Source organism: Corvus hawaiiensis (assembly GCF_020740725.1).
Source record: "Corvus hawaiiensis isolate bCorHaw1 chromosome 32 unlocalized genomic scaffold, bCorHaw1.pri.cur SUPER_32e, whole genome shotgun sequence".
Lineage (NCBI taxonomy): Eukaryota > Metazoa > Chordata > Aves > Passeriformes > Corvidae > Corvus > Corvus hawaiiensis.
Window position 1 is genome coordinate 1 of NW_025963253.1, and position 15756 is coordinate 15756.

At 50.7% G+C, this 15756-nt stretch overlaps 1 protein-coding gene across 1 annotated transcript; it reads right to left on the minus strand.

The window, feature by feature from the left end:
- Positions 1 to 25: 25 nt before the first annotated feature.
- Positions 26 to 14735, minus strand: RDH8 (retinol dehydrogenase 8). The gene is made up of 7 exons (XM_048293109.1): positions 14622 to 14735; positions 12740 to 12901; positions 11802 to 11981; positions 10623 to 10716; positions 3438 to 3621; positions 268 to 479; positions 26 to 110 (listed from the first exon to the last, which is right to left on the minus strand). The coding sequence occupies exons 1-7, from the start codon at positions 14725 to 14727 to the stop codon at positions 98 to 100; spliced, it is 951 nt and encodes a 316-aa protein (XP_048149066.1). The 5' UTR covers positions 14728 to 14735; the 3' UTR covers positions 26 to 97.
- Between the last annotated feature and the right edge of the window lie 1021 nt (positions 14736 to 15756).

The window sequence follows — 15756 nt, forward strand, 5'->3', positions numbered from 1 at the left end:
CCCAAATCCCCCCGAAACGCCCCAAAAGCCCCGATTTCAGCCCAAATCCCCCCCAGGACCCTTCCAGGGACCCTCAGCCCCAAATTTCGGGGTGCCCTCAGACGGGGGTGGCTTTGAATCCACAGCTGAGCCACCTGAGGACCCCAAATCCCCTCGAAACGCCCCCAAATCCCCCCAAACCGCCCCGATTTCACCCTAAATCCCCCCCAGGACCCTTCCAGGGACCCCCAGCCCCCCAAATTTTGGGGTGCCCTCAGACGGGGGGTGACGCGGCGGCGGCAGCAGCGGCAGGTGAGGCAGCGCAGCAGCGCCAGGCTCAGGTGGAAGACGGGGCCGAGGTCCCAGAGGAGGCGGTGGAAGCTCCGCACCCCCAAATCCCCGCGGGGGTCGGCGAAGCGCAGCGCCAGCAGCGGCGAGTAAAGGGGGTTGGTGGGGGTCCGGAACGGGGGGCGGGGGGCGCCGATCACCTCCGCGATGGCCTGGGGGGGGCACAGGTGATGGGGACCCCAAAATTGTGTCGGGGACAGCCCAAAAACCCGCTCGGAAATGCTCAAAATCCACCCAAAATCCACCCAAAATCCACCCAGAAACGCTCAGAAAGCTCCAAATCCCCCCAAAAATCCTCTCAGGGATCCCAAAACCCCCCCAGAAATGGGGGCGGGGGCGTCTCCAATGACCGGGGGGGCACAGGTGATGGGGACCCCAAAATTGTGTCAGGGACAGCCCAAAAACCCGCTCGGAAATGCTCAAAATCCACCCAAAACCCACCCAAAATCCACCCAGAAACGCTCAAAAAAGCCTCAAATCCCCCCCAAAAATCCCCCAAATCCCCCCCAGAAATGGGGGCGGGGGGCGCCGATCACCTCCACGATGGCCTGGGGGGGGGGCACAGGTGATGGGGACCCCAAAATTGTGTCGGGGACACCCCAAAAACCCGCTCGGAAATGCTCAAAATCCACCCAAAATCCACCCAGAAACGCTCAGAAAGCTCCAAATCCCCCCAAAAATCCTTCAGGGATCCCAAAACCCCCCCAGAAATGGGGGCGGGGGGCGCCGATCACCTCCACGATGGCCTGGGGGGGGGCACAGGTGATGGGGACCCCAAAATTGTGTCGAGGACACCCCAAAAACCCGCTCGGAAATGCTCAAAATCCACCCAAAACCCACCCAAAATCCACCCAGAAACGCTCAAAAAAGCCTCAAATCCCCCCCAAAAATCCCCCAAATCCCCCCCAGAAATGGGGGCGGGGGGCGCCGATCACCTCCCCGATGGCCTGGGGGGGCACAGGTGATGGGGACCCCAAAATTGTGTCGGGGACACCCCAAAAACCCGCTCGGAAATGCTCAAAATCCACCCAAAATCCACCCAAAATCCACCCAGAAACGCTCAGAAAGCTCCAAATCCCCCCAAAAATCCTCTCAGGGATCCCAAAACCCCCCCAGAAATGGGGGCGGGGGCGTCTCCAATGACCGGGGGGCACAGGTGATGGGGACCCCAAAATTGTGTCGAGGACACCCCAAAAACCCGCTCGGAAATGCTCAAAATCCACCCAAAATCCACCCAGAAATGCTCCAAATGCCTCAAATCCCTCCAAAGATCCCCCCCAAATTCCCCAAAAATCCCTTAATAATCACCAAAATCCTCCAAAAATCCCTAAGAAAACCCCAAAAAAATCCCCCAAAAATCCTCCAAAACCCCCCCAAATCCCTTAAAAATCAAAAAAGGAAAAACCTCAAAAATCCCTTAAAACCCCCCCAAAAATCCCCCGAAAAAGACCCAAAAAATCAAAAAAATACCCAAAAAGCCCTAAAAAAACCCAAAAAATTCTTTTAAACCCCCCAAAAAATCCCAAAAATCCCTAAAAAACCCTAAAAAATCCCTTAAAAGCCCCCCAAAAATCCCCCAAAAATCCCACAAAAAACCCAAAAAAATCCCTTAGAAATCCCAAAAATCCCTAAAAAATCCCCAAAAAATTCCCAAAAATCCCTTAAAAATCCTCTAAAAATCCCCCCCCCCAAAAATCCCAAAAAATCCCTTAAAAGCCCCCCAAAAAACCCAAAAAATCTCTTAAAAAACCCTCCAAAAATCCAAAAAAATCCCCAAAAATCCCTTAAAAAATCCCCAAAAAATCCCCCAAAAAATCCCAAAAAAATCCGAAAAAAATCCCCAAAACCCCAAAACTCCCCGAAATCCCCCAAATCCGCACCTGCGCCACGTGCTCGGGGCTCTGGCCGAAGGTGTGGAGTTCCAGGTGGGACAGGGGCAGGGAACTGCCCCAAAACCCCATAAAACCCCCAAACAGTCCCAAAAATCCTCCAAAACTCCCTAAAGAAACCTCCCAAAAATCCTCAAAAATCCAAAAAAATCCCAAAAAAATCCCCCCGAAATCCCTCAAAAATCCCCCCAAAAAATCCCCAAAAATCTCTTAAAAAATCCAAAAAAATCCCAAAAATCCCTTAAAAAATCCCCAAAAGATTCCCCAAAACCCCAAAAAATCCCAAAAATCCTCCAAAAATCCCCCAAAAATCCCTTAAAAGCCCCCCAAAAATCTCTAAAAATTCCCCCAAAAATCCCAAAAAAATCCCCCCAAAATCCAAAAAATTCCAAAAAAATCCCTTAAAATCCCCCAAAAAATCCCCAAAAAATCCCACAAAAAATCCCAAAAATCCCTCAAAAATCCCTAAAAAAACCCCTAAAATCCCTAAAAAAACCCCAAAAATCTCTTTAAAATCCTCTAAAAATCCCCCCCCAAAAATCCCAAAAAATCCCTCAAAAATCCCCCCAAAAAATCAAAAAAAACCTCCAAAAATCCAAAAAATCCCCAAAAATCCCTTAAAAAATCCCAAAAAATCCCCAAAAAATCCCCAAAAAATCCCAAAAAAATCCCAAAAAATCCCCAAAACCCCAAAACTCCCCGAAATGCCCCCAATCCGCACCTGCGCCACGTGCTCGGGGCTCTGGCCGAAGGTGTGGAGTTCCAGGTGGGACAGGGGCAGGGAACTGCCCCAAAACCCCATAAAACCCCCAAACAGTCCCAAAAAAATCCTCCAAAAATCCCTAAAAAAGTCCTAAAAAAATCCTAAAAAATCCCCCAAAAAATCCCCCCCAAAAATCCTCCAAAAATCCCTTAAAAAATAAAAATAAAATCCTCCAAAAATCCCTTAAAAAATAAAAAAAAAATCCCAAAACTCCTTAAAAAAATCTCCCAAAAATCCCTAAAAATCCCCAAAAATCCCAAAAAACTCCCTAAAGAAACCTCCCAAAAATCCTCAAAATTCAAAAAAATCCCCCCAAAAAATCAAAAAAAACCTCCAAAAATCCAAAAAAATCCCCAAAAATCCCTTAAAAAATCCCCAAAAAATCCCCAAAAAATCCCCAAAAAATCCCAAAAAATCCCCAAAACCCCAAAACTCCCCGAAATGCCCCCAATCCGCACCTGCGCCACGTGCTCGGGGCTCTGGCCGAAGGTGCGGAACACCTGGCGCGCGGCGGGCAGGTAAACGTCCCGGAAGTAGCGCCGCGTTTCGGGGTCACTTCCCGGGAATTCCGATTTTTCCGCCTCCTGCAGAACCTTCCGCTCGAATTCCGTGTTCACCGGGCCCGGCTCCACCAGCGACACGCTGCGGGTGGGATTTGGGGATTTTTTGGGGGTTTTTTGGGGGTTTTTGGAGGATTTTGGGGATTTTTTGGTGGGGTTTTTAAGGGATTTTTTGGGGATTTTAGGGGATTTTTTGGGGATTTGGGGGGGGGGAGAATTTTTGGGATTTTTGGGGATTTTTTGGGGACTTTTAAGGGATTTTTGGGGATTTTTTGGGCATTTTTAAGGGATTTTTTGGAGGTTTTAAGGGATTTTTTTGGGATTTTTTGGGGGGGTTTTAGGGATTTTTTTGGGATTTTTGGGGATTTTTTGGGGGGTTTATAAGGGACTTTAAGGGATTTTTTGGGGGTTTTTGGAGGATTTTGGGGATTTTTTGTGGGGTTTTTAAGGGATTTTTTTGGGTTTTTTGGCATTTTTTGGGGGGGTTTTAAGGGATTTTTTTTGGGATTTTAGGGGATTTTTTGGGGATTTTGGGGATTTTTGGGGATTTTTTGGGGGGTTTTAAGGGACTTTAAGGGATTTTTTGGGGGTTTTTGGAGGATTTTTTGGGGATTTTTTGAGGACTTTTAAGGGATTTTTAGGGATTTTTGGGGATTTTTTTTGGCATTTTTAAGGGATTTTTTGGAGGTTTTTAAGGGATTTTTTGGGGATTTTAGGGGATTTTTTGGGGATTTTGGGGGGGGAATTTTTGGGATTTTTGGGGATTTTTTGGGGGGTTTATAAGGGACTTTAAGGGATTTTTTGGGGGTTTTTGGAGGATTTTGGGGATTTTTTGGTGGGGTTTTTAAGGGATTTTTTGGGGTTTTTTGGGATTTTTTGGGGGGGGTTTTAAGGGATTTTTTGGGGATTTTAGGGGATTTTTTGGGGATTTGCGGGGGGGGGATTTTTGGGATTTTTGGGGATTTTTTGGGCATTTTTAAGGGATTTTTTGGAGGTTTTAAGGGATTTTCTTGGGATTTTTTGGGGGGGTTTTTAGGGATTTTTTGGGGATTTTGGGGATTTTTGGGGATTTTTTGGGGGGTTTATAAGGGACTTTAAGGGATTTTTTGGGGGTTTTTGGAGGATTTTGGGGATTTTTTTGTGGGGTTTTTAAGGGATTTTTTGGGGTTTTTTGGATTTTTTGGGGGGGGTTTTAAGGGATTTTTTTGGGATTTTGGGGGGGGGAATTTTGGGATTTTTGGGATTTTTTGGGGGGGTTTTTAGGGATTTTTTGGGGATTTTGGGGATTTTTGGGGATTTTTTGGGGGGTTTATAGGGACTTTAAGGGATTTTTTGGGGATTTTTGGAGGATTTTGGGGATTTTTTTGTGGGGGTTTTTAAGGGATTTTTTGGGGTTTTTTGGGATTTTTTGGGGGGTTTTAAGGGATTTTTTGGGATTTTAGGGGATTTTTTGGGGATTTGGGGGGGGGGGGATTTTTGGGATTTTTGGGGATTTTTGGGCATTTTTAAGGGATTTTTTAGAGGTTTTTAAGGGATTTTTGGAGGATTTTTGGGATTTTTTTGAGGAGGGTTATGGGATTTTAAGGGATTTTTGGGGGGTTTTTGGAGGATTTTGGTGATTTTTTGTGGGGTTTTTAAGGGATTTTTTTTGGGTTTTTTGGGATTTTTTGGGGGGATTTTAGGGGATTTTTTTGGGATTTTGGGGGGGGGAATTTTTGGGATTTTTGGGGATTTTTTGGGGGGGTTTATAAGGGATTTTATTGGGATTTTTTGGGGGGGTTTTTAGGGATTTTTTGGGGATTTTGGGATTTTTGGGGATTTTTTGGGGGGTTTAGGGACTTTATGGGATTTTTGGGGGTTTTTGGAGGATTTTTTTGCGATTTTGTGGGTACTTTTAAGGGATTTTAGGGATTTTTGGGGATTTTTTTTGGCATTTTTAGGGATTTGTTGGAGGTTTTTAAGGGATTTTTGGAGGATTTTAGGGGATTTTTGGGGATTTTGGGGGGGGGAATTTGTGGGATTTTTGGGGTTTTTGTGGGGGGTTTATTAGGGACTTTAAGGGATTTTTGGGGGTTTTTGGAGGATTTTGGGGATTTTTTGTGGGGTTTTTAAGGGGATTTTTTTGGGGTTTTTGGGATTTTTGGGGGGGGTTAGGGTTGGTTTGGGGATTTTGGGGATTTTTGGGGGATTTGGGGGGGGGGGGATTTTGGGATTTTGGGGGATTTTTTGGGCATTTTTAAGGGATTTTTTGGAGGTTTTGAGGATTTCTTGGGATTTTTTGGGGGGGTTTTTAGGGATTTTTTGGGGATTTTGGGGGATTTTTGGGGATTTTTTGGGGGGTTTATAGGGACTTTAAGGGATTTTTTGGGGGTTTTTGGAGGATTTGGGGGATTTTTTTGTGGGGTTTTAAGGGATTTTTTGGGGGTTTTTTGGGATTTTTTGGGGGGGTTTTAAGGGATTTTTTGGGGATTTGGGGGGGGGGAGAATTTTTGGGATTTTTGGGGATTTTTTGGGGACTTTTAAGGGATTTTTGGGGATTTTTTGGGCATTTTTAAGGGATTTTTTGGAGGTTTTAAGGGATTTTTTGGGATTTTTGGGGGGGGTTTTTAGGGATTTTTTTGGGATTTTAGGGGATTTTTTGGGGGGTTTATAAGGGACTAAGGGATTTTTTGGGGGTTTTTGGGGGATTTTGGGGATTTTTTGTGGGGTTTTTAAGGGATTTTGTTGGGTTTTTTGGCATTTTTTGGGGGGGTTTTAGGGATTTTTTTGGGATTTTTGGGGATTTTTTGGGGACTTTGGGGGGGGGAATTTTTGGGATTTTTGGGGATTTTTTGGGCATTTTAAGGGATTTTTTGGAGGTTTTAAGGGATTTTCTTGGGATTTTTTGGGGGGGTTTTTAGGATTTTTGGGGATTTTTGGGGGATTTTGGGGATTTTTGGGGGTTTTAAGGGACTTTAAGGGATTTTTTGGGGGTTTTTGGAGGATTTTTTGGGGATTTTTTGGGGGACTTTTAAGGGATTTTTAGGGATTTTTGGGGATTTTTTTTTGGCATTTTAAGGGTTTTTTTGGAGGTTTTTAAGGGATTTTTTGGGGGTTTAAGGGATTTTTTTGGGATTTTGGGGGGGGGAATTTTTGGGATTTTTGGGGATTTTTTGGGGGGTTTTAAGGGACTTTAAGGGATTTTTTGGGGATTTTTGGAGGTTTTGGGGATTTTTTTGTGGGGGTTTTAGGGATTTTTTGGGGTTTTTTGGGATTTTGTGGGGGGGGTTTTAGGGATTTTTGGGGGTTTTAGGGGATTTTTTGGGGTTTGGGGTGGGGGAGTTTTTGGGATTTTGGGGGATTTTTTGGGCATTTTTAGGGATTTTTTAGTGGTTTTTTGGGATTTTTGGGTGGATTTGGGGATTTTTGTGGGAGGGTTGAGGGATTTTAAGGGTTTTTGGGGGGGTTTTGGAGGATTTTGGGTGATTTTTGTGGGGTTGTTAGGGTTTTGTGTGGGTTTTTGGGGTTTTTGGGGGGGTTTTTGGGTTTTTGGGGGATTTTGGGGTTTGTGGGGTTTTTTGGGGGGTTGTAGGGTTTAGGGTTTTTGGGGGGGTTTTGGGTGGATTGTTTGGGATTTTTTGGGGACTTGTAAGGGATTTTTAGGGATTTTTGGGGATTTTTTTGGATTTTTAGGGATTTTTTGGAGGTTTTTATGGGATTTTTTGGGGATTTTGGGGATTTTTTGGGGATTTTGGGGGGGGATTTGTGGGTTTTTGGGGGTTTTTTGGGGGGGTTTATAGGGATTTAGGGTTTTTTGGGGGTTTTTGGGAGGATTTTGGGGTTTTTTGGTGGGGGTTTTTAGGGTTTTTTGGGGTTTTGTGGGATTGTTGGGGGGGGGGGTTTTAGGGTTGTTTGGGGGTTAGGGGTTGGGGTTTGGGGGTTTGGGGGGGGGGGAGTATTTGTGGGATTTTTGGGGGTTTTTTGGGCATTTTTAAGGGATTTTTTGTGGGTTTTTTGGGTTTTTGGTGGTTTTTGGGGTTTTTGGGGGGTGTGGGGTTTAGGGTTTGGTTGGGGTTTTGGGGGGTTTTGGGGTTTGGTTGGGTTTTTGGGGTGGGGTTTTTTGGGTTTGTTTGGGTGGGTTGGGGGGATTTTTGGGGATTTTTTTGGGATTTTGGGGGGGGAATTTTGGGGATTTTTGGGGATTTTTTGGGGGGTTTATAAGGGATTTTCTTGCGATTTTTTGGGGGGGTTTTTAGGGATTTTTTGGGGATTTTGGGGATTTTTGGGGATTTTTTGGGGGGTTTTAAGGGACTTTAAGGGATTTTTTGGGGGTTTTTGGAGGATTTTTTTGGGATTTTTTGGGTACTTTTAAGGGATTTTTAGGGATTTTTGGGGATTTTTTTGGCATTTTTAGGGATTTTTGGAGGTTTTTAGGGGATTTTGGAGGATTTTAGGGGATTTTTTGGGGATTTTGGGGGGGGGATTTTTGGGGATTTTTGGGGGATTTTTGGGGGGTTTATAAGGGACTTTAGGGATTTTTTGGGGGTTTTTGGAGGATTTTGGGGATTTTTTTGTGGGGTTTTTAGGGATTTTTTGGGGGTTTTTTGGTTTTTGGGGGGGGGGTGTAGGGATTTTTTGGGGATTTTAGGGGATTTTTTTGGGATTTGTGGGGGGAGAATTTTTGGGATTTTTGGGGATTTTTTGGGGACTTTTAAGGGATTTTTGGGGATTTTTGGGGATTTTTTTGGGATTTTTAGGGATTTTTTGGAGGTTTTGGGGTGTTTGTTGGGGTTTTTTGGGGGGGTTGTTGGGATTTTTTGGGATTTTTGGGGGTTTTTGGGGGGGTTTTAGGGATTTAGGATTTTTGGGGGTTTTGGGGGTTGGGGGTTTTGTGGGGTTGTGGGGGTTTGTTTGGGGGGTTGTGGGGTTTTTTGGGGGGTTTTAGGGATTTTTTGGGGTTTTGGGGTTTTTTGGGGGTTTTGGGGTTTTTGGGGTTTTTTGGGGGGGGTTTTGGGGTTAGGGTTTTTTGGGGGGGTTGTGGGTGGATTTTGGTGGGGGATTTTTTGGGGTGTTAGGGTTTTTTGGGATTTTTGGGGATTTTGTTTGGATTTAGGGATTTGTTGGGAGGTTTTTAGGGATTTTTTGGGGTTTTTGGGGATTTTTTGGGGGTTTTGGGGGGGGATTTTGGGATTTTTGGGGGATTTTTTGGGGGGTTTTAAGGGACTTTAAGGGATTTTGTGGGGGGATTTTTGGAGGATTTTTGGGGGACTTTTAGGGATTTTTGGGGATTTTTTGGGCATTTTTAGGGATTTTTGGTGGTTTTTAGGGATTTTTGGGGATTTTTGGGGGGGGTTTTAAGGGATTTTTGGGATTTTTGGGGGGATTTTTAGGGATTTTGGGATTTTTTTGAGGAGGGTTTAGGGATTTTAAGGGATTTTTGGGGATTTTTGGGATTTGTTGGGGATTTTTTGGTGGTTTGGGGGGGGGTTTGTGGGATTTTTGGGGATTTTTTGGGGCGTTTTTAGGGATTTTTGTGGAGGTTTTAAGGGATTTTCTTGGGATTTTTTGGGGGGGTTTTTAGGGATTTTTTGGGGATTTTTGGGATTTTTGGGGATTTTTTGGGGGGGTTTTAAGGGACTTTAAGGGATTTTTTGGGGATTTTTGGAGGATTTTTTGGGGATTTTTTGGGGACTTTTAAGGATTTTTTGGGATTTTTGGGGATCTTTTTGGGCATTTTTAAGGATTTTTTGGAGGTTTTTAAGGGATTTTTTGGGGATTTTTGGGGGGGGGTTTAAGGGATTTTTTGGGGGGATTTTTTAGGGATTTTTTAGGGATTTTTTGGGGTTTTTGGAGGGGGGTTTAAGGGATTTTAAGGGATTTTTGGGGATCTTTTGGAGGTTTTTAAGGGATTTTTTGGGGGTTTTTGGAAGATTTTTTTGGGGATTTTTTGGGGGCTTTTAAAGGTTTTTTTGGGTTTTTTTGGGATTTTTTTGGGATTTTTTAATGGATTTTTTTTTATTTTAAGGGATTTTAAGGGATTTTTGGAGGTTTTTAAGGCATTTTGGGGAGGGATTATTGGGGATTTTTGGGGATTTTTTGGGGGAGATTTTGGGGAAATTTTGGGATTTTTGGGGGGTTTTTAAGGGATTTTTTGGAGGTTTTTAGGGGATTTTTTGGGGGGGGTTTAAGGGATTTTAAGGGATTTTTTGGGGACTCTTTGGGGGGATTTTTGGAGGATTTTTTTGGCATTTTTTCGGGGACTTTTGGGGAATTTTTGGGATTTTTTTTGATTTTTGGGGGGATTTTTGGGGATTTTTTTGGGTTTTTTGGAGGATTTTTGGGAGTTTTTTGTTATTTTGGGGGGGTTTTGGGGGGGATTTTGGGGCCCCGGCGCTCCAGCTCAGCCACAGACACGGAGATTTTGGGGGGATTTGGGGATTTTTTGGGATATTTTTTGGAAGTTTTTGGAGGATTTTTGGGGGATTTTTTGGGGATTTTTTGGGGATTTTTGGGAGGACTTTTGGGGAATTTGGGGGATTTTACTGGATTTTTGGGGATTTTTTTTATTTTTTGGGTTTTGGGGGGGATTTTTGGGGGTTTTTGTTATTTTCGGAAGTATTTGGGGTTTTTTGTGGTTTTGGGGGGGATTTGGGGGGGTTTTGTGTTTTTTGGGGGCAGATTTGGGGGGTTTTGTGGGTTTTTTTTTGATTTTTGGGGGTTTGGAGGGATTTTGGGGTTTTTTGTTATTTTCGGAAGTATTTGGGGGGTTTTGCGGTTTTTTGGGGGGGGATTTGGGGGTTTTTTTGTGTTTTTTGGGGGGGGATTTGTGGTTTTTGGGGGGGGGGATTTGTGTTTTTTTGGGGGAGAGATTTGGGGGTTTTTTGTGGGTTTTTTTGGGGAGATTTGGGGTTTTTGGGGGGCATTTTCAAGGTTTTTTCCGAGGGGATTTTTGGCCTCTCAGTGTTTCGGGGGAAGATTTTGACATTTTGGGGCTTTTTGGGGGGGGGGATTCCGGGTTTTTTTGGGGGAGGGGGGTGGATTTGGGAAATCCTGGCTTTGGGGGATCGGATTTTGGGGTGATTTCGGGGGGTTTTGGGCACTCACAAGATGTTGAACTGCAGCAGCTGCACCGCCAGGCTCTCGCAAAGCCCCTCCACGGCGAACTTGGAGGCGGCGTAGATGTCATTGAAAACCACCCCTGGGGGGGCACGGGGGGGTCGGGGGAGCCCCAAAATTTTTTGGGAGGTTCGGGGAAGGGTTTGGGGTCTCGATCCCCCCAAAATTTGGGATCTGGGATGGGTTTGGGGGCTCCCAGGGGGCTCCAAGGGGGATTTTAGGAGCCGTTTTGGGGCCGGGAGGGACCTAAAATTCACCCCGGGGGGGGCACGGGGGGGTCGGGGAGCCCCAAAATTTTTTGGGAGGTTCGGGGAAGGGTTTGGGGTCTCGATCCCCCCAAAATTTGGGATCTGGGACGGGTTTGGGGGATGCCGGGGGGGTTTTGGGAGGATTTGGGGTCTCCAGGAGGATTTTGGGGGTCCTGGAAGGACTCGGGGATGCCGGGGGGGATTTCGGGGCGCCGGGGGGATAATTTGGGGTGCCTGGGTTGGGATTTGGGGTCCCGGGGGGGATTTTGGGGTGCCGGGGTGGGGATTTGGGGTGCCTGGGTTGGGATTTGGGGTCCCGGGGGGGATTTTGGGGTGCCGCGGTTGGGATTTGGGGTGCGTGGGTTGGGATTTGGGGTCCCGGGGGGATTTTGGGGTGCCGGGGGTGGGGATTTGGGGTGCGTGGGTTGGGATTTGGGGTCCCGGGGGGATTTTGGGGTGCCGCGGTTGGGATTTGGGGTGCGTGGGTTGGGATTTGGGGTCCCGGGGGGATTTTGGGGTGCCGCGGTTGGGATTTGGGGTGCGTGGGTTGGGATTTGGGGTCCTGGGGGGTATTTTGGGATCCCGGGGGGTATTTTGGGGTGCCGGGGTGGGGATTTTGGGGTGCCGGGGTGGGGATTTTGGGGTCCCGGGGCAGGGATTTGGGGTCCCGGGGGGTATTTTGGGGTGCCGGGGCAGGGATTTGGGGTCCCGGGGGGTATTTTGGGGTGCCGGGGTGGGGATTTCGGGGTGCCGGGGCAGGGATTTTGGGTCCCGGGGGGTATTTTGGGGTGCCGGGGTGGGGATTTTGGGGTGCCGGGGTTGGGATTTGGGGTCCCGGGGGGTATTTTGGGGTGCCGGGGTTGGGATTTGGGGTCCGGGGCTATTTCGGGGTGCCGGGGCGGGGATTTTGGGGTCTCACCCTGCAGCCCCATGACGCTGCTGACCACCACGATGTGGCCGCTGCGGCGCTGCTTCATTTGGGGCAGCAGGGCCTGGACCAGGCGCAGCACCCCAAAAACGTTGGTGTCGAACACGCGCTGCACCTGCGGCCCTGTGGCGCTCTCCAGGGGCCCCACCAGCCCCACGCCCGCGTTGTTCACTGCCAGGGAAACCCCAAAAAAAAACCCGAAATCCCCCCCAAAATCCGCTGATGGGGCTCCGAGATAACGCAAACCTCCCAAAAAACCCGTAAAATCCGCCCCAAACCCCACAAAATCAGCCCAAAATTCACCTCAGGGACAGCCAAAAATGTCCCACCTTCCTACCCCGCGTTGTTCAGTGGGGGAGGGGGGGGTCAGGGGAGCCCAAATCCCCAAATCCGCCCCAAAACTGCCCCAAAACCACCCCAAAACTGCCCCAAAACCACCCGTAACGTGCCCCAAAAAGCCTCAAAACCGCCCCAAAATCCCCCAAATCCGCCCCAAAACCACCCATAACCCATCCCAAAAAGCCTCAAAACCCCCCCAAAACCGCCCCAAAATCCCCCAAATCCGCCCAAAACTGCCCCAAATCCACCTCAAAACTGCCCCCCAAATCCCCCCAAACCCGCCCCAAAAAGCCTCAAACCCCCCCAAAACCACGCCAAAATCCCCCAAACCTGCCCCAAAACGCCCCCAACCCCCCCCCCCAAACACCCCCAAATCCCCCAAAACCACCCTAAAACCGCCCCCAAATGCCCCAAAACCTCCCAAACCTGCCCCCAAATCCCCCAACCGCTCCAAATCCCTCCGCGGAACACCCCCAAACCTGCCCCAGAAACGCCTCAAAAATCCCCCAAAAGCCCCGACCTCTCGCCGAAACGCCCCCCAAATGCCCCCAACCCCCCCAAAATGCCCCAAAATGCCCCAAACCCCTCACCCACGACGTCCACGCGCCCCCCCGGGACCCCCGCCAGGCACTCGGCCACGGAGCTGTCGCTGGTGACGTCGAGCCGGAGGATCCGCAGGGTGTCCCCGAGGGTGGCCCCGGCCGCCGCCTCCAGTGGCCCCCGCCGCGACAGGTCCCGCATGGTGGCCAGGACTGCGAGCCCAAAATCCCGACAGCGAGCCCAAAATCCCGACAGCGAGCCCAAAAAAAAAACCCCAAAATCCCGTTAGGGACTCCAAAATCCCGATAGGGAGCCCCCAAAAAAAACCCCCAAAATCCCGACAGAGACCCTAAAATCCCGACAGAGACCCCAAAAAAAAAACCCAAAATCCCGACAGAGACCCCAAAAAAACCCCAAATCCCGTCAGGGACTCCAAAACCCTGTCGGGGATCCCAAAAACCGCACCAGGAACGTCCCCAAACCCGCCGGGACAGGTCCCGCATGGTGGCCAGGATTGCGACCCCCAAAATCCCGACAGAGACCCCAAAAAAAGCCCCAAAAATCCCATTAGGGACTCCAAAACCCTGTCGGGGATCCCAAAAACCGCACCAGGAACGTCCCCAAACCCGCTGCGACAGGTCCCGCATGGTGGCCAGGATTGCGACCCCCAAAATCCCGACAGAGACCCCAAAAAAAGCCCCAAAAATCCCGTTAGGGACTCCAAAACCCTGTCGGGGATCCCAAAAACCGCACCAGGAACGTCCCCAAACCCGCCGCGACAGGTCCCGCATGGTGGCCAGGATTGCGACCCCCAAAATCCCGACAGGGACCCCAAAATCCCGACAGAGACCCCAAAAAACCCCAAAATCCCGTTAGGGACACCCCCAAAATCCTGTCGGGGACCCTCTCCGGTGTCGGGGACAATCCCGGGGTGTCCCCTCCCGCCTTGGGGACATTTGGGGACACCCCCCTCACCCTCCTGCCTTGGGGACATTTGGGGACACCCCCTCACCCTCCGGTGTTGGGGACATTTGGGGACACCCCCCTCACCCTCCGGTGTTGGGGACAATCCCGGGGTGTCCCCTCCCGCCTTGGGGACATTTTGGGGACACCCCCCTCACCCTCCGGTGTTGGGGACATTTTGGGGACACCCCCTCACCCTCCTGCCTTGGGGACATTTTGGGGACACCCCCCTCACCCTCCGGTGTTGGGGACATTTTGGGGACACCCCCTCACCCTCCTGCCTTGGGGACATTTTGGGGACACCCCCTCACCCTCCGGTGTCGGGGACAATCCCGGGGTGTCCCCTCCCGCCTTGGGGACATTTGGGGACACCCCCCTCACCCTCCTGCCTTGGGGACATTTTGGGGACACCCCCCCTCACCCTCCGGCCTTGGGGACATTTTGGGGACACCCCCCTCACCCTCCGGTGTCGGGGACAATCCCGGGGTGTCCCCTCCCGCCTTGGGGACATTTGGGGACACCCCCCTCACCCTCCTGCCTTGGGGACATTTGGGGACACCCCCCTCACCCTCCGGTGTTGGGGACATTTGGGGACACCCCCTCACCCTCCGGTGTTGGGGACAATCCCGGGGTGTCCTCTCCCGCCTTGGGGACATTTGGGGACACCCCCTCACCCTCCTGCCTTGGGGACATTTTGGGACACCCCCCTCACCCTCCGGTGTTGGGGACATTTTGGGGACACCCCCCCTCACCCTCCGGTGTTGGGGACAATCCCGGGGTGTCCCCTCCCACCTTGGGGACATTTGGGGACACCCCCCTCACCCTCCGGTGTTGGGGACATTTGGGGACACCCCCTCACCCTCCGGTGTTGGGGACAATCCCGGGGTGTCCTCTCCCGCCTTGGGGACATTTTGGGGACACCCCCCTCACCCTCCTGCCTTGGGGACATTTTGGGGACACCCCCCTCACCCAGGTAGCGCCGCTGGGGGTCCCGCGCGAGCCGCACGGCCACGGCCAGGCCGATGCCCGAGGAGCAGCCGGTGACCAGGACAGTGCGCGCCGGGGGGGCGGCCATGGCTGTCACCCCCCCCCGCCCCGGGCAAAGGCTCTTAACGGGATCAGCGCTCACGTGGCACCGGGATTAGGATCGGGGTCAGGATTGGGGGCGGGATCGGTGTCAGCCGCCCCCGGGATCGGGATCGGGATCAGGACTGGGATTAGGATCGGGGGCGGGATCGGGGTCAGACGCCCCCGGGATCGGGATCAGGACTGGGATTAGGATCGGGGTCGGGATCGGGGTCAGGATCGGGGTCTGGATCAGGATCGGGACCGAATCAGGATCGGGATCGGGATCGGGATCGGGACCAAGTCAGGATCGGGACAGGGATCGGGATCGGGGTCAGCCACTCCCGGGATAGGGACCGGGATTAGGATGGGGGTCCGCGCCCCCGGGATGGGGGGAGATTTGGGGAAATTCTTGGGGACAGCACAAAGTGCGGGGGGAGCTCGGGGGGGCGGCCCCCTCTCCTGGGACCCCAAAATCCGCCCCCTCCCCACCCCAGGGGACTCTCGGGACCCTGAAATTTCCCCTCCCCGAGCGGCCAGAGCGAGTTCTGTGCTCCGGGACCGGACACCGGACACGCCCCGGACTGGGCTCAGCGCTCAGGGACCGGACACCGGACACGCCCCGGACCAGGCTCAGCGCTCCGGGACCGGACACCGGACACCCCCCCGGACCGGGCTCAGAGCACAGGGACCGGACACCGGACACCATCTCAACAATAAAACGCGGACCGGCCTTTAATTTGCATAGCCCCGCCCACAAGAACAACAAATAACCGCGATGTAACTGCTACATTTACATAACCACGCCCACAAGCCAAAACATCACCGAGCCGGTTCCCCGTATTTTACATAACCACGCCCACCAGAACCAATCACGCGGCGGGAAACCACACGGAACTCCAAAAACCACGCCCATCAACGACGACCAATCACAGCGTGGAATTCCCCTTTAATTTGCATAACCCCGCCCTCCCGGTGGCCACGCCCAGCACCGGCTGCGGCCGCCCCGGCTCCCCGTTTCCTCCCAGTTCCCTCCCAG